The 23,282-nt window shown below is 42.9% G+C and overlaps 1 protein-coding gene across 1 annotated transcript; it reads right to left on the reverse strand.

Annotated features, from left to right (window-relative positions):
• Nucleotides 1-13,301: 13,301 nt before the first annotated feature.
• pycr1b (pyrroline-5-carboxylate reductase 1b) lies at nucleotides 13,302-19,330 on the reverse strand. Its single transcript, XM_070917500.1, has 9 exons — nucleotides 19,221-19,330; nucleotides 18,662-18,755; nucleotides 18,260-18,330; nucleotides 17,915-18,094; nucleotides 17,569-17,676; nucleotides 17,340-17,453; nucleotides 15,911-16,003; nucleotides 14,828-14,991; nucleotides 13,302-14,566 (listed from the first exon to the last, which is right to left on the reverse strand). Exons 2-9 carry the CDS (start codon nucleotides 18,726-18,728, stop codon nucleotides 14,392-14,394), a joined length of 972 nt encoding a protein of 323 aa, XP_070773601.1. The 5' UTR covers nucleotides 18,729-18,755; nucleotides 19,221-19,330; the 3' UTR covers nucleotides 13,302-14,391.
• Nucleotides 19,331-23,282: the final 3,952 nt, after the last annotated feature.

Consider the following 23,282-nt stretch of genomic DNA (forward strand, 5'->3'; position numbering starts at 1 on the left):
CACACCCACAGCCGAGAAAAATGCTGAGTATGGAGGGAGGACGGGGTGGGGGGGTGCAAATGACAAGGGAGAAAGAAGAGAGGAAAAAGAGAGAGGCAAGTGAATAGGGAGGAGGAAGAGGAGGGGAGGGGGACAGAGGTGGGGATGGAGGGAGGAACGCCGATGAGAAGGAACAGGACGGGGAGGGGGGGAGGGGCAGAGAAGGAGGAAAGAAGAGGGGGTGGGAAAGCGTTTGGGTGAAAATGCATCCTCAACACATTTGTAAGAGCTTAGCTGTTGGGTATGGGGGGGGGGGGGGGGGGGGGGTGTAGGGGAGAGAGAGAGAGTTAGAGAGGACCAGGGAGGGAGGAATGGATGGAGGGGGATTGGGGTTGGAAAAAATCCTGAACTCAGCAACGACCACGACTAAAACCTCCAATTAGAAAAGTTGTGAAGCTGATCCAGAGCAATGAAACTACTGCTGACCATCTCTCTCTCTACCCACAACCTTCACACACACACACACACACACACACACACACACACACACACACACACACACACACACACACACACACACACACACACACACACACACATCCTGTCTTGTTGACAGATCAAGTCCTGGAGAAAGGATGAAAACAAGACTAATAGTGTGGCAGAAGGTGAACACAGCGATCACGCGGCGTATAAAGATAGATTAAAGAGCACAAGAAACTGCACAAGACATAGAGCAGCAGTCCTTTCTCTTCATGGAGTGCAGACGAACAGGATGATGAACTGTGTGTGTGTGTGTGTGCGTTTGGCTTCAGACAGAGCTCTAATTAATCTTGTTTCAGAGAACCTTTTGCCCCAGCCACTACCGCCACACAGAGAAGAATTTCTTAGAAAGAGACTTCCTGCTTAAAAGCTGGTGGCACTCACACACACACACAGAGGAAAATAAATAGACAGATTAGGAGCTTCACAAACGACCCGGGGGCTGGTGTGTGTGGGTGTACACAAGCATAAACAAGCTAGCATATAGAGAATGATCAAGAATAGATCGTAAGAGTCACAAGTCGTTTGTGATGCAGTGGCAAGTCTGTCTTTATTGAATAATCCTAACATAACAACTGCCTTAACTGCGCCTCCTCCCTCTGGCGGCTCTCTGAGCAATAATGGAGAACACAAAGGATGGCAGCCGAGTGAGGCCGTGAAGACACACAGTAAGACACAGAGAGGACATGATGGAAAGACATAAAGAGAGGAAAATGCAGGGAGTGTGAATTAAAATCTCAGAGCGCCACAAAACTGGGCTCCTGGCTGCAGTCCACCTTGCCTTTGTTATAAAAAAAAAGCAAAAGAGGGAGCAGTGCTTGTGCTCATTGATCCAGTGTGGACCGAGGGTGTTGAGGGAGTTGGTAAATAATTAACGATGAGCACTGTGTGGAGGCTAATTGAGAATTAGGAATCAGATCGGCGATAATGGCAACCTGTGTACAGAGAGGGGGCAGGCTCTCAGCAGAGGTACGGGGCCATGGAGAGAGGGTGAGGAACTGAAGAGAAGGGGGGAGAAAACACACTGGTTTGAGCTGTGTGTGTGTGTGTGTGTGTGTGTGTGTGTGTGTGTGTGTGTGTGTGTGTGTGTGGAGAAAGAGCAGGAAGCTATTAACTGAGAGTTATGCAGAGCGTGAAATAAGCACGATAACACAGACAGAGAAGGAAACAGAGGAGGTGGAGGAAACACAGGGAAAGTTAAGGAGAAGACTTGTAAAGGAGCAAGGGTCCGGCCCCTCATATACATATGATAATGTTCGGAGCGAGAGGAGCGATCACTTTCACACTTTTCTGAGAGTTCAAAAAGGGTATTGTGTGTGTGTGTGTGTGTGCGTTGGTTAAGTGTTCGTGAGGCAGTGTTTGTGCAAGTGTGTTATTAAAGGCAAGAAAAAGTCCTGGCGTCGACACGTTTTTCCCATTCCAGGTAGTAAGTCGGAGTGTGATGACAAATTTCCCAACACAAGCAAAAAAACTGCACTGTCAGGCAATTGAGCTCTGGCTCCTTTTTTTCATAAGTGCTTTTTTTTTTTTTTTAAACAGGAGAGAAACCATGTACCGTAGGTTAAGTTGCTTCTCTCTTTGTGTGCGAATAACAAACGGAGCGCTGCGAGGGTGACAGCGATAAGTTAAACGACAAGCTACGTTTATTCCCCCCCCCCCCCCCCCCCCCCCAGGCGCTGCGCATCCATGGTCAGCTGCACTAACTTGAGACAAAGAGAAAGTAAGCATGATACACTCGTCATTATATCAGTCACGGTAATGAGGGAATATCGTCAGAAACTGCTTGGCAAACATTTAAGAGCAGAAGAGAACAGGGGGAGATGTGTTTGTAGCTCATCGAGGCGTCATGGAGAGCAGTGGCCTTTTGCACTGGGACATTCCTGGTGACCATTTTAAGGTTTCCCATTTGCTGTCACTCGTTTAAGATGGTATGACAGGCATTGTGGCTCACACACACACACACACACACACACACACACACACACACAGGGCCACAGTATGTTGGCATGTATACATTCTACTGTAGTACTGATGTCTCTTCATACAGTTGATTTAGTTAGTTTTTCTTTGGTTCGTCCCACAGGGGGATTACAAGACACTGCTATGCATCTAACATCAAAAATCTATTTTAAGGTTATATGTATATACATTTCTACAGACTTTAAAATAACATATGTTTATGTGAAAACTTCAAATAAGTGCCTTTTGTGCCTCAAAAATGCAGAAGAAAGAAGAGAAATGATACAAAGTACTCATTCTCTACATAATTGAGATGGTACATGAACATATCCGGTTTTTGCCTTCCAGCTTTGTCAGCTTTAGAGCTGAAAGGATTGGTTGATTAATCGATTAGTCAATCAACTTCATTGGCAACAATTTAGATTAATCGTTTAAGTTCTTTTTTAAGGCCAAAAATTCAGCTGGTTCCGGCTTCTTAAATGAATATATATTCAGGTTTTCTTAGTCTTAAATTGAATATCTTTGGGTTTTGGACTGTTGGTCAAACGAAACAAGACATCTGAAGATCTTTGTCAGTATTTTCTGACATTTTATAGTCTAATCAATTAAATTAAAAAATTAGTCGGCAGATTAATCAACAATGAAAATAATCGTTAGTTGCAGCCCGTCAGCTTTGTCTACAAAGGTAAAACAGACAAGGAGAGGGTGAGTAAAAAGGCTTCTGAGATATTTTTAGTTGCCAATACAAGAAAAATAAATATTTTAGCATCCAGAGATGATCAACATGCAAAACCCTCGTCCTTCATTAAAAACTTAAACCTAACTCCATTATGCTGTCCCATCAGTCACATCAATCGGTCTTAGGGTGTTTTGATGGAGGTATTTTAAAGATGCACCTATTTTGCTTCAGAACAGCTCTGATGTGTAGTTTCCAAACTAGGCTTCAATGTGAACAAGGAAATTAAAAGTGGAGAACTGTTGTTGCATGGAAATAATTGAATGCCACAGGTGAAGGCAAAGAGCTGGCGCCACATTTGAGGCACACACGTCTTTGTTCCCTCTCTTTGCTCCTTGGCATTGATCCACATTGTGTGTGTGTGTGTGTGTGTGTGTTTTTATATTTGAAAAAGGTTCAGAAATTCATACCACAATTCTGGTATCGTCACACTGCAGTTAAAAAATGCGGCAATTTGGCGCATTGAGATGATGCAACTGGTAGACAACCTCTGGTACGGATACTCCTGTTACCAGGGCCTTGCATCTCCACGGCTACATTCTCAATATCTCAACACAGCACGCAAAACAAAATCATTGCTATGCTATGGAGTGTATATGTGTCTATTTGTGTATGTGTGGGAACGAGTAGTCTCCTTTAACTGGAGCCTTCTCAAAAAGCTCCAAAATAAACCCAAAGGTCCTTGGAGGGAAAACGAGAACTTGACTCAAAGCGCGCAGATCACAGAGAGCTTATTGATAGAGAAAAGTGACTTTCTAATATTGGTGTTTGAACACACCACAACCATTTCAGGACAGAAGGCTGGATCAGTAATTTGAGCCACTTAAACTGAACTTAAACATGTTTTCCATTTCCCAATCCTTTTGACTTCTCGAGCGTGTTGCAATGGGATTGATCTTGATTTCACATATTTTTCAGTTCTCAGGGAGGTTATGTAAATAAGGAGTCGAGGCACTTGTGGAGGGAGGGTACATTTAACACACACACACACAAAGTCAGAATAACACAAGGACAAGCAGCACACTCACACGAAAGCAGGAAAAACAGTGGAGCACAGCAATGATTATGCACCAGATCTGCTTACACCATATTTCATCATTACTGTGGAGAAAAAACACTCAACTATTGATCTGCCCCACTGCTTCCTTTTCTCTCTGCCTCTCTCTCACCCACTCTTCGATTCCATCTTTTATTCCTGCTTTTACTTCTCTCTTTTTACGTTCTCTCGCTTGCAGAAATTTGCAAACATAATGAGACTTTTCTGATATGGATGCTAGTAGTAAACAAGATCATAAACATGCAAACACTGCTTAGAAATTATCTCCACAAACACCAAACTCTCTCTCTCACACACACACACACAGGAGGTGGACACAATATTGAGAGCACCTGCGCAATCTAATGCAATCCAGTACTATAGCCCTGCCATAAATGCCGCCTTGGGAAAGCTTCTTCTTTAATGCAGTCCTGGAGCGGGGATGGATATAGAAACAATATAACAGAAACATTATATTACAATATAATGCTGTGCATCAGAACCAACACATCATTAACCACCACCTCAAAAGTATTGACTTGAATGGACACCTCACTGACAGATAAGGCTGGGTATCAAACCTTAATAACTTATAGCGCTGTGTCTGCAGCACCAAGTATCAAAAACTGTCAAGTGCGGGAAGTTGGCTCTGACTGCCAGTAGGGATGAGTATCATCCGTCAGTTAGACAAACATTTTATTAGCTTCACAAGGGTAGCATTTATGACAAGGCTATGGTTTTTTTATTGCATGTTTGTAAGAGTTCATCCCTTGTAAACTTCTAATAAAACTAGAGCTGAAACAATTAGTCAACCGACAGAAAGACAATGGCAACTATTCCGAAGACTGTTTCATTTTTCAAGCAAAATAGTGAATAAATGCCAAATATTCACTTATTGCAGCCACTCAAATACACGAGCAGGGTTGCAACTAACTGTTACTTTCATTAATCGGATGATTCTTTTCTCAACAGTGATTGACCTATAAAATGCCAAAAAAATAGTGAAATAGTGAACATTTCCTGCAGCCCAAGCTGACATATTCAAACAGCTTGTTTCATCTGACCAACAGTCTAAAACCCAAAATATTCACTTTACTATCATAAGAGAGTAAAAAACTGAACATATTCACATTTGAGAAGCTGGAACCAGTGATTATTAAAAATAAAAAAGACTGTTATCAAAATGTGTTGCACATTCATTCTCTAATTGACCGATTAATCGATTAATCAGCTAGTCATTTCGGCTCTCAACATGAGTGCATCTCTTCCTCCCAGTAGAATAAACACTTGTCTTAGCTCAGACGCTCCTGTCCCCTCTATCCTTCCTCACACACCTAGAGGAGATTTTACACAGTGTTACATCAACCTGACCCCTGTACATGCAGGGAATCAAACAAGTTTATATGAGCACTCACACACACACACACACACACACACACACACACTCCTCTGATGTGGTAAAACTGATGTTACATTTGTTACTTAGGACTTCCTCCTGAAGAGAGAAGCTTCAGGTCAGACATTGTTAAAGAATGCAAAGCAATCAACTGCCAAGTGCAAAATGTTGTAATGGCCAACTGATAGTAAAATGACTTCCCATTGCTACATCTTCTTTCTACATCTTGCAAGTGCAGGACTCATACACACCTAACCTTGGTGCTTGTACACACACACACACACACACACAGCCCCTACAGCAACTAGATCTTAGCATCTTATAGGCGTTTTATATCTTCTGCTCTCCTCACACACACACATTCACACACATGCACACGACAAGGCAAAGAAACTAGCTGTGGTAAGTAACAAGTGAAAACGCCATCTGTCAAGCGAGAGCGCATTTGCTTCGCCTCAGCATTTTCAGGGGAATGCCTTGAAGACAAAAAGGTCCTTGTTCTCAATCTCTCCGCAAATCCCATCTCTCATTCTTCCTCCCTCTTCCTTCATCCCCCTTGCTCCGCGCGCCTTGCCGCTCCGCCACCATCAGCAAAGTTGCACACATAAGCATTGGTCAGCGTTCAATTACCGTGAACACCAGGGAAGGATGGGGAAAGTACTTGACAGAGAAATGCACTTCAAGCACTGATTAAATACTGATACCAAGTATAAAAAAGTTTAGCCCCTTGGTTGTGTGTGTGTGTGTGTGTGTGTGTGTGTGTGTGTGTAGCATGCAGTGAGGAAAGGAAATGGGGAAATGTGTGTGTGTGTGTGTGAGAGAGAGAGAGAGTAAGTGGGGTTGGGGGGTGCTCTTCTCTCCAATACTGATACAACTGTTTCATCATTATGACCCTCTATTACAGTACTTGCCAACTTGCTTACTACATACTTTTGATACACTCCACAGAGTGCTGACTCTAACTAAAGCTGCTGATATGGAGTCATTAGGGGGTGAAGTTTCTGTTTTTCTTGAGCCCACAGAGCTTCCCTATTACTCGTCAGTGTTTAAGAGTTCCAATGCCCATTGGTTGCTACCAGGCAGCAGATAATGGCCCATCTACAAGAGATCAATCAGGGGATATTTTGTTGCAAGGCATTACAGTTCACTGAGGTGCTTTCTTTTTTTAGCACAAGTGTGCTGCGTGGGCTCATGAGCAACCACTGCTCATCACTAACTGTCATGGGGATGTGTCCTCCCCTCCAGCTCTCATTTGTTTTTGTCCAAACACATTTAATGATATTTAGTACGCACACGGCTCATTTTTGATTTGTAGAGGTTTTCAACATAAAGTGAGTGAGGTCACTGCAAGGTGCAAGGTGCACTCACAGGCAGCAGGTGTCATTGGTTGTGAAAATGTTTTCTTCAAGTCATAACCCAGAAGTAAAAACAGGTTAAGGAACTAAATCATTTGCATCATCATATGTATCATGCCTGTGTGCACAGTCTTCCCATTTGCCTTAAATCCACTGAAAATGTATCTGAGCCCGCTGAATAACCGAAGCTCACTGAAACAAATGAACAAATTTAGCACAACTGACATTTTAAAACACCCATTCCTCAGCCCACATGAGCTCTAATTATCCCGTAAACACGTCAGCATCCACTACATGAGCGGGCCTGTTTATTTCAGAGCCAAGCCCCCAATATAAACCGAGCTCTCCCTTCCCTCGCGCCAGACCTTTGTCCGCCCGCCTGCCGCCGGTGCCATGTTGCCATGGCTCCCTCGTGCCTCCGCTCTGCTCGCGCAAACGTTGAGAAATAACAACGTTGTGATGAATCAGCATCTCTGCCGCGAGCCCAACCGGCGTACCACCGGGCACGTCAGGAAACGGGACTGATTCCCTGTGTTTGAGCCGAAGGCACAAGTCACTTAAATGTAAAATGTATGACCTACTCTTAAAACATACATGAACTGAAGGCCTGTTGGGAGAGCAGCGTCAGACACAAAGCAAATGTCAAAACAGTCGCTCCAGCAGAGCCGCTGCTCAGAGCCGCTGCTGCCCTCTCACTACCGGTACTCTCGAGCTAGCCGCTGGACGTTTGACACCACAATGACAGCCGGGGTTGTTTATTGTTGTCGCCGGTTTTTATGTTGAGTTACTTATATCACACCGCCAACTGAGCAAGCAGCGAGCGGGCGAGCGGTTACCTTACGAGTCAGCTAAACAAACAAAAACCCCCGCACACCTAACGAACAGCTGACTGGCCGTCTTACCTGTGAGGAGGCGACAGACGAGTCAGTGTGAGAGGCGACAGACGGGTCAGCTTGAGAGGCGGCAGACGGGTCAGCTTGAGAGGCGACAGCGGGCGACTTCCAGCTTGTGTCCGCCGCTGCCGCTTCAGCACCCGGAGGAGAGGACAGTCGGAGAAGCTAACGGCGAGGTTGTGTGTTGTTATCCAGGCTGTCCTGAGTTGTTTCTCCACCTTAAGGTTATTCTCTGGCTCTTCTTGCGTTCACCTTTCTAAATATCTAGCCAGTTAGTGCGGTTAGCCACGACACAAGGGGATCCCCGGCCATACCCACGGCGCAGAAAGCCGACTCGCTCTCTACTCCCCGCACGGTCTTCTAATTCCGACACATGGTTTCTTTTTTTAAGCTTGACAACCGGAGGCTACGTACACCCCCCTTTGTCTCTGTTGTTATGAAATCGCCGGTTGGTCGGTCGGCGTGGCCGTTCGAGCGACCGACCCGGTCTCGGAAGCGCACGTACGACGACGACGACGACGACTGGATCGTGATGATTCAGCACTCCCGGGCTGCTGCCCTTTAAACGGCAGCGGCGTCGCCGTGAGTTCGGCTGAACAGGGCAGCGCGGCGGCAGCGCACACCGGGACAGGCGGAAGCATAAGCGCGTCCGCTCTCGGCGGCGATAGCGGCATGGCAGCGGCGGCGGCGGCGGCGGCGGCCGTGCACACTCAGCAAAACAACAGCTCTTTATTCAGCACTTTAAAAGAATTTCAGTTTTGACTTCGACAAAGTTGACTCACCAGAAGTCAAACCGGCGCCTTTCGCCCACCGCACCTTCGAAGGTTGGGGTCCGCCGATGGCCGGTCGACCCGGTGTGGAGAGAGACAGTTGGGGAAATGTTTTTCCGCTCACGCCTCCTCGCAGCTCTCTAGATATATCCAATCCTTCCTCGCTTGTTTTAGTCTGTGGTCGGAGGCGCCAGACGTCAAATGATGTTTGGATCACATGGTTTCATTCATGAAGGATCTACGCAACCCGCATTTAAAGAGACATGAGACGCTACTACTGTGTGATGGACTGTTTTAACAACAGCCAGTGTGGAGAGTGTGACAAGACAGCCCCCCCCCCCATGCAAATCTCTAAACTTGGAGCTAACATTTGAAGTACTGATTTGGCTCCAGCAATAGCACAGAGAGATGGAATAAAGTTGAATTGTTAGTTGAATATGACGCCAGAGTTGAAGATAATGTTTTCTGCATTTTTCCACCGTTTGACCTTTTTTTTTGGTGATATCATGAAAAAGCTATATCAGCTATAAAATTGGGCTCCATTTGAAAATGGAGAAATGGAATAACAGAGAAGCCAAAATAGAAAAAATGATCTGTAGATATAGTGTAACACACTAAGTCAACACATTTATCCAGATATAGATAAATATACCGTTCTGAATGTTAAGTATTACCTGAGAAACGTACACTTTTCTGTCCTGTTTTTTTTAAGCTGAGGACCTTAATTGATGAAAACATCCAACTGACATGTAGATTTATATCACTGTTGCACTTCCTCTAAAAGGAGGACGTGATATGGCAGTAAGTTCCTGACTCAGGCTCCACAGAACACATTTTTCACTTTTCACAAAAAAAAAAATTCAATTGAAAAAATGCTTTCTAAATGAAAATTCTTTACAACTTCATGGCCTCAAGAAATCTTTTTTATATGTCAACAGATATACATTGAACAGTATGACACGGGGGTGTCACAATCTGGTTTTCGTAGTATTTTGATATGCAGTGAGCGCACTAAGTGAGGTTTTCTTTTTTAAATCTAAAGTCATTTTACAATTTTACAGTTTTGCAGACATCTCCAGTTTTAAATGTCCGGCTGACTACCTGACAACTTTTAAATCCCACTTATCAGTTTTTAGTCCAGAAGCTAACTGGAAGCTATAAACCTCCATAAACTGATCATACATCATACTATTTAAAAACAAAATAAAACTATTAGGAACAATGTACAGTAGTTTATCAATACTCCATTTCCATTTCTGATGAACTAAGGGCTTTCAAAACAAGGAAAGAATGCACTCAATCAATATTAGCAGCCTATTTCCAGATAATGCCTCTCAGTTTATAAAAAATAGCCAGTATTACTTCAAAGTAAATCTCTGCCAGGCTGCAGAAAGGGAAGATGCTATTTATTTACTAATATTTAGCCCAAATGTAATCATGCAGCCTGTTAAGTTATTGTTGAGGTTTAAAATTGTCTTTTCAGGATCTATTAGCAATTTTTCATGCGCGGGAGCTCCAGATGTTTGTATCAGCCAAGACTAGATAAAAGAGGAAGATGAGTATCTTATCATTTCACGATGAAGAGCCACCCATGGCCACACTACTGATGAATGCAAGCTCTTGAGGAGCGGTAACACCCTGCAGAAGTGTATAAAGTAGCTAGAATTAGCCGCACCTTTACCTGCAGCATTAGAGTGACACTTACACACTAATGCATCAATAATTCAGTATTACATTATTCTAAAAGAGGCCATTCTGCATAATGAGCACTTTTACTTTTGAAATGGAGTATTTTTACTTATTGTATTGCTGTTTTTACTTGAGAAAAAAAATAATTTGTTCCACCTCTGCACAGAGGACAGACAATACACCCCCACACCTGTACTCATCTGTGCGTGTGTGACTCCCAGATAAGCATGAGTAGACTGAAGGTGTGTGTGTCTGCAGGAATCCTCTGGACCTGTCCATTGCAAAGTTGGCATGAGAGGGAAGCCCATACTGCAGATTCACTGACTGTGTGGTAACTGCCAGAGCTTCCTCTTTCTTCGACCGTTTCACCAGACAGCTGCAGAAAGCTGATACAGTATCAGCCCAGAGATCACAGTTGTGCACGGGTCACACACACACACACACACACACACGTTATTGACAACACAATGGTGAAACAGAGGAACACGGAAGACTGACTGCCCACAAACACCTCTTTCCTAGCTCGTTTCTAAGTTTTTCAATTTCAGAGAGGATTAGGTGGATGTTTGGTGGTGGTGATGGAGGAGAAGGAGAAAGAAAAACCTCTTCTATCTATTCACTCATCTTGGTTCCTGGCACTCCTCCTGGCCTTGATACCATATGCAAACAACCATGTTACTGCAAAGGTCAGTGATTACATTGATTGAATGGAGATGACAGGTAGCATCTGGCCTACCTGTGGATAGAAATCCCACGCTGGGCTGGAGCGCACACACACAAACAAACACACACACTCTCACTCTCACACACATACACACAGTCCAAACTTTCCACTCAGGATTATCTGCCATTGAACTGCCATCTTAGACCTTCTGCCGGTGTCAAGATGATTGACACAGAGCACATCCTCTTCACCTTAGGTGGGAGAGAGGTGCTCAAAGCTGCCCGACCAATGAAAGGTAACACAAGTCTAATAATGAGAGGCAAATGGAAGTCTCTCCAGGAATGGCTAATCTTAACGGACAGAGTCAGGAGCAAGCGGAGAATAACCTTTTGGAATAAAAGAGGGATTACCAAGACACTTCAGCGGCGGAGGAAAAACCACTGCACGCACAAATAAACACCCCGAGTGCACTAAGAGCACGCGGGCCGCAATTTAATCAAGGCACACTGGTGTGTGTATTAGTTTAAGGAAAATAAACTAATCCTACAGCAGCTATAAATTCTTCAATTACAATGAGGACATGGCTCTTCACAAACCATCACTTTTCTTCCATCATTTCTACTTCGCCATTATGCACCTGTGTATTACCTGAATAGACCCACAGGCCTATCTCATTCTAACACAAAGTGGCATCTGTTAATCCACAATGTAGCAGCCTGGAGCACAGGCACGGGCCCAAATATCTAAAAAGTACTTCACAGACTTCAGGCCTGCTGCAGCTACTGCAATCTCATAACATACCCAAATGTAACTGCACTTCTGTCCTCTCCTATCACGCTAATTCAGTGTGATATTTAGTTTCTAAGCTTGCAGCACCCAGCGGTGGAAAGTAACATTTACTCAAGTGCCGTACTTCAGCACAATGTTGAGGTGCTTGAGTATTTCCATTTCATGCTAATTTATCCTTCTACGCTGTTACATGTATCTGACAGCTGTACGTATTGCTTACGATGTTCAGATTTACTATGATATGCCAATAAAATACAATGCGTGCATCCCAAGAGTAAACGTGCGGTTCCTAATCTGTCTGGTTTGTGACCTCTTACAAATTTCAGATCTCATTTCAGATCAGTGGAGGAGTTGTCAGGCATTTCCCCTCTAAACTTCTCACATGGTTTCGTTTAATTAACTGTTTGAGGCCCAAAAAGGTTGGAAAGTCCCCAATAAGTTATATAAATTTGTGCAGCAGAACTTTTTTCTGTATAAACGTTTTGTTTTCTTTCCTCTCCCATGAATCATCTCACAACCCCTCAGATTTATCTTGTGACCCTTTGGAGGGGCCCCGCCCCCAGTTTGAGGACCACTGGACTAAACTGTATATAAAAGTAGTTAGTTCCACCTCAAGCACCTTTAACAGTAAAATGTTAATTACATTTTACTCAGTCAGTCACAGGGGACATGTTACTCACTTTCCATACTTGGACGAACATTTAACTGATAATACTTCTGTACTTTTACTTAAGTAGGGTATTAAATGCAGGACTTTGTAATGGAGTTGTTTTACATTATGGTAAAGGTGCTTTTACTCAAGTGAAGGTTCTTCTTCCATCACTGACAGCCCCCCTGTGCATCTGAACGTGTTCAGAAGTAACAATCATGTGAACACCACTAGGAGGGAAGACAAGGCTGGATCTGGTCCATGATCTCACTCATGGTCATATGTCCTGCTAACAGAAAGCTTCTAAAATTGGACTGTGTTTGCTCTTGGAACAGCCAATCACAATGCACCTCCAGGCCAGTGAGGAAAAAACTGTTTACCTCTTGTTATTTAAGGCATATCAAAAGTCTGATTTTGGTAGGAGAGAAATCTGACTGGGAAGAGACTCAACAGCCAGTGACATACCAGAGGAGACTAAATATGACATGGGGACAGTTTTGGATGACAAGTGGGTGAAACGTAACCGTAGCACTACAGCAAATGCCATTTACCAATACGTGATGTGGTGTAGTTATATTTGATGTTAGTCCAGGGTCAATTTCAAGTCACTCTCAACTGGCAGTTACGTGAAGACGGTAATTTGATCTTAATAGACGTGCAAACGAGTCGTTTGATCAGAGGGCGCCATCTGCAGGCCAGGGTGCATCTTACTGATAAGAGTCTGGCCAGCTAGAAATAATGGAAGAGGATACAAAGCAACTGAGTAGAGCTAGTGCAGAGCATGAGAGTCAAACCAGACTCTCATTCAATTCAGGGACAAATGAGCTTTGGAACAGAAGTATCTGACTCTGCTTCTTTAATATTGACTTCCTGACTGGCATATCAACCGAGTGGTTGATATGCCAAACAATACATAACATGTAACATGGGAATACATATATAAAGAACAATGAAAAATTAGGACGGATTGATGGCTGATGTAGAACTTTTACATCATAATCTATATGAACATATTCTTCAGAGTGTGTTTCATTGTGGAGAAGCACTTTCAGGTAACATCACATCATCTCAACAGTTCAAGATTTGGGGTTTAAGACCCGCAAGTGCGACAAAAATTAACAAGCAGGAAACGAACAGAGGGGTCTGAGGAAAATGCTTTTAAAGCTTGGAATGACCTTTATATGTTTGAAATCATATTTTCTGTGTCACAGAGTCAAAAGGCACAATGTTCTTAATGTGCTAGAAACCCCATTGTAACACTGCAAGGAAAGTATGTTATCCATGAAGACCATAGTGTTCATATGCGGCAATAAAAACAACCAAAAATAAAGTTATTACATTTTTTGTTCAATCCATATTCAGTCTTTGTTAGCAGTATAACAAAACATAATTATTTGCAAAGGCAAAAGAAGGGTATAAGATGATTTACATTGTGGCTTCACTTTCGTTTTATTAAAAGAAAGACACTAAAGACGTATATTAAAAGCTTGATGGTTTCCCAGGAGCCATCTGCTGCCTGGTGTGTACCAGGATCCCTTGATGGCCCACTGGGTCATTACCGTTCAACAGCCCTAGATAGTCTAGAGCCCAAACAGACAGACAACAGATTGTAAATGCACTTTTGCTCTTCAGTGTGTATGTGTAGACAGTAATCCTGTATCACAACATAAGGCTGTAACTGTGAACAGTTCACCCAGAATACACCTGTGCTTGTGTGTAATGTGGTGGTGACACCACCAGGTCCACTGTCCGCGTGTAACTCAAGTATGAATAAATTATTTGGCAATTATGCCAATTTGGGTGTGATTTCAGACCAGTCCTGAGTCCATTGTTTCAATTGTATGTCTGAACAGCTGGATATGCCAGTATGTCCACATGTGTACATGTTGGTACACTTAAACCTGTAATGTGTTTGTGTGTGCCTGCCTCGGTGTACTCAGTTCTTCTTGATCCCAGGGTTGCGAGTGTTGAACAGGCTGAGCCCCGATCTGCCGCTCCCATTAGCCACTCCACTGACTGCCACTCCAGGTTGCTGGAGCACCTTGTCCAGTGTAGTTTTCTTAATGGCTGCTGGAGAGATGCGCTCCTGGTCTGCCAGATACTGCAGCTCCCTGTGAGGGGAAGGGAAAGCCACAGTACAAAAGTAGGTGTGTTTGTCATATTTCCTTCAGTATAACAAGTGTCGGGGTCAGGAAACCAAGTGCTTTCTGCTTTTAATGTCATTGTAAACTAAATGAGACATTACTTTGGCTCGAGGAAATTGACAATTGCGACATTTGCGACTAAACAACAGCAATAGACGCGAAAAAGCTGAGTTAAACCGGTTGATAATGTAGATGTCTGATTTGCATTTACAGGTGCAACTGTCTCACCGTGTCCTAATGCATGATGCCTCAACTGCATTGATCAGGAGGCTGCGGAAGCCGCCACTCTCCATTACGTGCAGGGCGTGGATGGTGGCGCCCCCTGGTGAGCACACGTTGTCCTTCAGCTGGCCAGGGTGCTGCTCCGAGTCCAGCAGCATCCTCGCTGCTCCCTGAGGAGAAACGGGAACATGAGAAACAACTTAAGTGGCAGAATATAAGGGATTTATATGAAGGACAACTTATTGTTTACTCCTACACAGTAATTTCAGAGCGCCCATCCTTTTGTTATCATTACAATGCAAAAGGTGCACATATGCATTGTAATGTAGAATTAATCACAAATAATGATAACGTTCCTTCAGCAAATTAAATCTAATCCGTCGTACAGACAGTAAGATTTGGAAAAGATTTTCCAGGCAGCTTGTTGGCTTACAATAGGCGAACATGACTATGCAACTAGTGACTTTGGTGAGTCTTTCCCTCAGAGCAAACAGGAGGGGACACTCAGACCAAGAGTATTGTCTACAAACATGTAACAACATCTGAAAACAACACAGAAAATCGCTCATAAAAATGCAGAAAGGAGCTCAACGCACTGAGCAGGAGACAGCGCTTGAAGTAGCTGCCACAATTACAAAAACAGTTTGAAGTGAATCATTTCCTGTCATCTATTTTGACAAATTGCCAGATTGTGATCAAAATAGTGTCTTAACACATTTAAGCAATATCCATTCTGGGAACAGCAGCAATTAGGAATTTCTGCTTTTCCCTTTTTTAAATTTCAACCACCTGCGTAGACCCTGCAGAAAACCACTACATGTTGGATTTCTTTTTGGGCATCTCAGAATACCCCATGGGGGTTTATTTTTCTGGAGTTTCATCACTTTTAGTGAATTTAAGTCAGCAGTTATAAGACAATAGAAATGTTGCATTGAAAGCAGCATCTCCTAAAATGTTTTCTCCCTCCAAATATGCAGATGACCGGTGGATCAAGGAGGCTTAATATTGAGAACAGGCACAGCGAACGAGGCACAAATGCCAGACACACACAAACACACACAAACACATACAAAACTAAACACAACTGACCAATAGGGCCTGAGCTCCAAGTCTGACAGCCAGCCTCCTCGGCAGACCCATCTTCACTCCTCCATCTGCAAGAGCATCCAGGGCTGTGAACGCCTGTTTAAAAAACACACACATGTACGTTTTTCCCTTTGCCATCACATCTTTAAAACGTGTACAGACATCACATATACTAACAGTCTGATTATCAATAATTTGAGATTAGATAAATCCAGCTTTCTTTGCTTCTTCTTCTTCCTTATCATTTAGTACCCAGTCTACACAGTATGGGCTGACTCTTTAACACGGACATCCACTTAATTCAAAGTTCCCTTGCTGCCTCCTCCTCTTAGGACGGAAAAAAATGTATTCAGACACTTAAGCCTGTATTTAAAAATACCTGAAAATACCTAAAGCTCAAGCTCTATGCAGACAGCAGATAAAACGCCCTGACACAATTATTCTTATTTTCCTCAACCACTACACACCTCAGTCTGCTACACAGCACATTTGACGTGACCGTTTTATAAAGCAGGAATGACTGAGAAATACAAGCATGGTAATACAAGCCATTACCACAGCTGGGCTCCCTCATGTTTTCCCAAGGAGACATTCATCAGAGAAAAAGGTATCCTGACACAAAAAATAGATCCTGGCGTGCATTTGACCTCTTCTTCCTGCCACTGTTTTTCCTATATCACGACCTCAAGCCTGAAATCATCTAAAACAATATTACCATCCACTGAACAACAGTGTGCAGACACTTTTAACAGACAGCCAGTTGTTTTGATTGCTGAGGAGAGCCAACATGATTTGCCATTTAATCAACAAGCAAAAAGCCCATGGAAGTAATTCATCAAAAACATTTGCTGCTTACAACTACGAAGATTTGCTTACTTTTCTCTACATCTTATTATGAATTTAATACATAGAGATTTTGACTTAAATAACTATCACTTTGATGGTTTGTTTACTTGTGATTGTCATTCTTTTTGACATTTTATAGACTAAATAATTAATCAAAATCTGAGAGATTGATAACAAAAAAATAAAACATTGTTAGTTTAGGCCCCGACTGAGAAGCCAGACAGCTGAAGATATAGATAAGTAATGGCACCCAGTCTTCCCAATACACAGCACATCAGATAATTCCTACATCAATCCAAATAAGTCTCTGTAAAAAGAAGAGTTTGGAAAATAAAAAAATGCTGAAACAGAAGTTGCAAGATGGGTAGTACAAAATCTTTAAAAATCCTTTGCTGCAACATTGGTGATTACAACTTCCTGTTAATAGTCAGACTCCTGTCTAGTCTATTTCAGGATAAAGGATTACAGACCACAGGAACCACACAGTAACCTCTCTCTTTAACATATTTTACTCTGATTCTGGGTGGATCCATCACACCTCACACACACCCCTTTGGGACAAACACACAGCCCTCAGGTTACTTACGTAGGCCGGCCCACTGCCACTCAGCCCGGTGACGGCGTCAATTAGGTCCTCCTCCACCTCAGTGCAGAAACCCACACTGGCCATCAGCTGCTCCAGTAACTTGCCGTCCTCCACCTGAAAGAAGGAGGACAACATGCTTGTAATGAAATGAGAGAATGAGTCAAAGAAAAAAGTCTAGTTCTCATCCATAAGCCATTTCACTCTTGTATGTACAATCCCTCCACTTTACCTCTGCATGTGTCCCAGTGGCGTACACTGTAGCTCCCTCTCTCACCACCACTGGAGTATTCGTCATACACCTCATGACTTTGGGAGCTGAACGGTACTGAAGCAGCTTCTGTGAAATTACAAGAGTGGGAACACAGGATAGGTGTGTAGCAGAGGCAGGATGTAAAACTACTTTTACATGTTTGGAAGCATGCGACAACAGCTTGATTAAACTCAATTTGAGATAGGGAGGACGAGAGAAAACAAATTAGAGGATAGATGGGCTTGAGGAGAAGACAGGAAAGACTAAAATAATTATGTAAACAAACAAACTGCACACTACAGATAGAGTCATCTGGGAGGCTGACCTTCTCTATGGAGTTGATGGTGACGCCTGCTGCACAGGACACTATGAGATGGCGGTCCTCGATGTCTGGCCCAATCTCATCCAGAACAAAGGGGATGATGTGGGGTTTCACAGCCAGGAAGAGCACATCACTCTTATTGACAGTCTCCTTGTTGCTAGACGTCAGGTTCACCCCCATTTTCTGCAGAGGAAGAAAGAAACAGGGAAGGAGGCAAACAGGTGTTATTACAGCAACATGCACACAACATCTCGAACAAGCCCGCGCTCGTGCACATTCGCACCAATGTTTCCATTTCACTTCCTATTCCCAGACACCACCCAGCAAAGCAGAAACTCGTCCTCTCACCCTCAGCCCTGACACAGTGGGCAGGTCGGTGTCTGGGGAGCTGGCTGTAATCCTGTGTGTAGCAATCACACCTGTGGGAGGGAGACAGGAGGACATGGAGTGTGAGGTATGATAACTGTAAGATAAGACCTTATTGATCCCCTGAGGGCAGATTCACATGTTACAGCAGCACAAGACACAGTCTAAAGAGATAGGAACCAGATAAACAACGACCTAAAGTGAATACAAAAATGAATACATACATTCAAAAGCTCTGCTGGCAGGTAGAAATGCATATATATATACGTATATATGTATTTGTAGCTGTGACTGCATTTACATCCTTTTTCAAACCGAGGTCAGTTGATGTGGGTGTATGATTTGACCTCAGCGACGTTAGATTGCACAAGAAAGTGGCCTCACCTGCAGCTGTGAACCCTTTCACCAGTGCATGAGCCAGCTGGCCCGCTCCAATGAATCCAACACTCATCCTGTCAGATGATGTGGCTCCTTTGACCTGTAAAAACCAGACTGTCAGTGACTGAAACTTATCAACAAACCCCTAAACACTCTTCTGTCCAATTGTGAAGCCCAGTCTTGAGCTGGTATATAGAGTTTACTGGGACATGGACACCCTTAACGATTTCCAGCTATGAGCTCTCCATTCAAATAAAATTAACGCAACAAAAAGTGTCACCTGATGACATCTTCAAGTCTAATGTCTTGATTCCCAAGATGACAGCTGACTTTGTAACGTTATCATTCAAAATGTATCACAGTTTCACAGTTAAGTTCGCCTTTTAACACGGTCTGGTCTACTGTTTGCAAACAAGCCGCTGATTTATCCAGCGTTAACATTTGACTGGAGGATGATTGTAGCATTTCCTAGCTAGCTAATGACCGCCTGTCCTCGGCTAGCTAGGTTTCACAACCAGAAATGAACGAGAAATACCACAAATTCATACAACACGGACATAGTTACCTTTCCAGATGTTCCAACTGAGGTTCCTGAGTTGACAGATGTAAGCTGACGAGTCGACCGGCGGCAGAAAAAAACAGAAAACCCCACTTTCTGTGTCAACGTGGCTACCGTTTTCACTCAGCCCCCATGCGCGCTGTAACTGTAACGGACACCCAAACTGGCCAATCACCACAGAGATACTCCGAGCTCTGACCAATGAGAAACTTTACCACAGCATTCGGGCGGGGTTTTCAGTCCGTCACGCCCAGTTGCATCAGACAGAGTTTAAACGCGGTGTGAAGCTGCCAGGAGAAAAGTAGGTCAAATATAAGGACCGCGAGGTGTAAAGTAGGTTATGTTTGTAGTGGCCAAAGCCAGCACCGTTTCTGCTTCTATTTAGACCATGTAAGACTTATTCAACACGGATAGACTGGATTTTTAGTGTGTGGGTGGGGAGGAGAGTGCTAATCAGAACATACTGTACTATGAAAACTACTACAGAGGCCCTACCTCACCACCTCAGTAAGCAAGACTTTCTGAATATATGATATAATATATTCATCTTACTCTGGATATTTGTACACATGATACAATAGTGGTAAACATGTTTACACAAAAAGAGAACAAACAAGCTAACAATAAAAAAAAACAGGGAGAAACTTGATGGAAATCACGCATTAATAAATGAATCATCACTGATGGTAGAGCTGGACTAGGGATTCACATCTGGGTCATATCAGGTGGTGTTCTGGGTGAGTTTTCCAGATGGAGACACGATGTTGAAACTCCACAGCTACTTATTGTATCAAATGAATCGTTATGTATTTAAAATGTCAGAAAATAGTAAAAAAAAAACGAAAAAAAAATGTCCATCACAGTTCTCCAGAGCTAAAAGTGACGTGTTTAAATTGCATGTTTTGTCCGACCGACACTCATTATCTCAGTTGTTACGGCACTTATCTTTAAACATTTTATCACTAAAATTCTGTAAAAACCCTCAGATGTGATGTAGGTGCAGTTTTTGTGATTCACCAGACACCATCGCCTCTCTTTTGTGATTTAGCACAGGAGACAACATGTCACCTTTTGGCATGCCAACAGAAAAGTCTTCCACCAGAATGATTTGGGCACATGTTCAGTGTTCATTATTTTGACTCACAAAAACACTTCAGGGTACCAGAAGCGGCTTGTGATATTGAGGGACCTGAATTTGAATGAAGGATTGTTATTCCAACAGGAGACCGAATACCAGTGCTTCCTCCTCTCCCCTTGGATTTGACAGAATCCGAAATAAAGCAGAATCGGATGGCGTGTGCACTAATGAGCCATGGCATTCAAATGCAGGTTGGCTGCCTATCCCTCGGTAGTTCACCAATGCATATTCTCAGAATTAGCCATGAACTTGGCCTGTAACTGTCAGTTTGATCTCTCCTCTGCTTATTTTAATAGGACTGACCCTCCTGTCTACCTGCCTGTCTCTTCCTCCTTGTGTTTCTCATGCCTTACCATGCCATGCTAGACTAAATTTACTCTGCACAAGAGGTACTGCATGTCTCCTATGCGGGACCTCATGCCATTTTATTTTCTCACACTGCTGTTGGACAGGAATGCAGACAGAGGGATTGCGTATGCTCCTGTCTATATTTAAAGCAGAATGCACGGCGCTCCAACAGCACCGGCTGTTAGGATAATCTTCCTCTTTGGTCAGGTGGGCAGTTATATCATTTCATTGGTTTATTCTCTACAGGTGTACACCTTAACACCTTGAAATAGTCCTTTATTTTGCCCAGGGCCGTTGCTGGGACCTCTGAAATACTGAGAGAATTAGTCCAAATGTATTTAATTGTTCTGTCAATTTCATCTCCCTTAATGATGGTGTAAATGCCTTTTCAAAGCCTTCTCCTCACTGCCGGGATATCACTGGCTCTGGAGAAGATTTCTAAAGTTAAAAACAAAACAAAAAGCCCTGATGATGTCATAGTGATTTCATCAGGGTTATCTCTTTTTTTGGACTGGAGGTGTGTGGTTTGAAAGAAATAAGCATTTAGGAGGCGAGGGTGTTTGAAAATCTTCCTCGAGTCAGTAAAACTTCTTAAATTCCCCCAAACAGCACAAAGGTGCCAGTGTCCTCAGCAGTAGCTCCAACCCTGATATTACCTCTTTTTTTTACTTATGATTTGTCAAATATCATCGTCAGAAGAAGAGGCTTTGAGGTAAGTGTGTCTTGCCCAGTGTGTGTGTGATCTTTCTGAGAATAAAACAGGACATTTTAGGGAAGTTAGAGAACAATATGATGATTCTCTCCCTTCTGATGTTATAAAGTGCGTAATAACAGATGGAGTAGTGCATGAGGGGGTACGGCACAGTGCCCCCTTCCCCTCGTTGCTTCGGTTTGTGGAATAATTACCCACAAAACTGTTCTCCGAACCTAATCTCAAACAAGCTGAACATTTCTGTGATGCATCCCTGCAACTCTGTTTCTCAGTCAGAGACACACACACACACACACACACACAAAGTCAATTTACCACTGCTTGCCTCTGTACTATCTATCACTCAGACTCGGCTTGTGTGCTGAGGCGTGACAACACTCATTCGGTCTTTCTTTTTTTGACAAAACCCCAAGAGATTTATTAAAAATACCACAGTGCACGAATCTGTTTTTTTTTTCTCTTTTCGGCACACAGCGACAAGCGGATCTAGGTGAAGCGTTCACAACAATTTGTTGCTTGCAGTGATTAGGGCCCAGAGATGTGTATGCGTGCGTGTTTGACGACATAAGAACGAGACAGCAGGATTGAGAAAATGCAAGCGAGAGTAGCTTTGTTGAGTGAGAGAAGATGTGCATATTTAATATCACAGACAGACAGAAAATCTTTCCCAAGTGTGCATACGTCTCCCTCCTGTAGTCTGAGACGAGAATGAGTGACAAGAATGAGTCAGAGACAAGAATAAAATACAAAAGAGTACAAAAGAGATGACAGCAGAGAAGTTAAGGCATCCAGTGTAATGTCAGCTTTCAATTTCGTGTGAAACCCAAAACCAATAAAGGATTTCCCGCAGCACCTCACGAAATCTCGCGGACAAATCAGAATGAAAATCCCAGGAGAACATGTGGAGAATGGAAGCTGAACAATATGTTACAATACTTGAATTAAATCACCCAATTAGAAAACCGAGATTTCCTTTGTTCATAAAGGCGTCGCGGTAGTCAGGAGGTTGAAGAGGGCAAACTGTGGCTGGAAGCTCTTTCTTGTCGGTTCACTGGTGACTGAATACTAAAAGGTTGCCAGGCTGCTCGTCTCTGTACTTTGACTTAGCAGTGGAAATTAATGTAAAGGGGATTAACAATAAAAATTGCCATACATTTTTGCTTTAGAAACCTATTTAACAGTGTTAAGTTTTCCCAAAACATAGCAATGTTGACCGTAGACTTTAAACCAATTCACAAACAGAGAAAGACGACACTTACATCAGTGTGAAATTACCATAAATGACAAAAAGATAATATTTCAATAGGATCACAGAAAAGGATTCAATGCTTTGAGATGTTTCTTCTTCTAGGAACCTAAATCTAAGCTTCGAGCTGATGACGCTGCGCCAACTCTCTCAACCATCAAGTGTGACTGAGAGGTTACACATTTTTTTCAATTTTGGGGAAAAAAAGAGACCCTGCATGCTTACAGAATCATACATTTACTTCAGTTTATAGGCCTACATTCTTGTGAAACCTAAAATATTGCAATCAGTGAATCAGGTTGTATCACAAGCCAAAAATGTCTGATAACATTGGCAAAAAATTGCCTAAACAGGTTACAAATAAAAGTCGACGTTAGTTTATATTTTGGCACCTAAAATCGTAAAAGACCACGTCTAATAGAAAGTAATGTTGTGTGAACTCCTCCCAAGGCCTACAGCTTGTTTTACTTCACCTGATAATAACCTGAACACAGTTTAGGGTTGTGGAATCAGTAATTATGGCAACTAATAGATTTGTATACCCGTTGTTACTATGTAAATGCTTTAAGGTAAACAATATAAACTTAATAAATGGAACTACGAACAAGAATCACAAGGTATAGT

Source organism: Enoplosus armatus, chromosome 2 (assembly GCF_043641665.1).
Source record: "Enoplosus armatus isolate fEnoArm2 chromosome 2, fEnoArm2.hap1, whole genome shotgun sequence".
Classification (NCBI taxonomy): domain Eukaryota; kingdom Metazoa; phylum Chordata; class Actinopteri; order Centrarchiformes; family Enoplosidae; genus Enoplosus; species Enoplosus armatus.

Bases quoted from the DNA above. Each gene is read 5' to 3' on its own strand.
- pycr1b (XM_070917500.1), bottom strand. From the start codon at position 18,728: ATGAGTGTTGGATTCATTGGAGCGGGCCAGCTGGCTCATGCACTGGTG. The intron at 16,004-17,339 runs GTAAGTAACCTG...TTTTTTAAACAG, and splicing joins GTGGCAGTGGGCCGGCCTAC to GCGTTCACAGCCCTGGATGC. The intron at 14,992-15,910 runs GTCAGTTGTGTT...GTTTCTCCTCAG, and splicing joins TTGGAGCTCAGGCCCTATTG to GGAGCAGCGAGGATGCTGCT.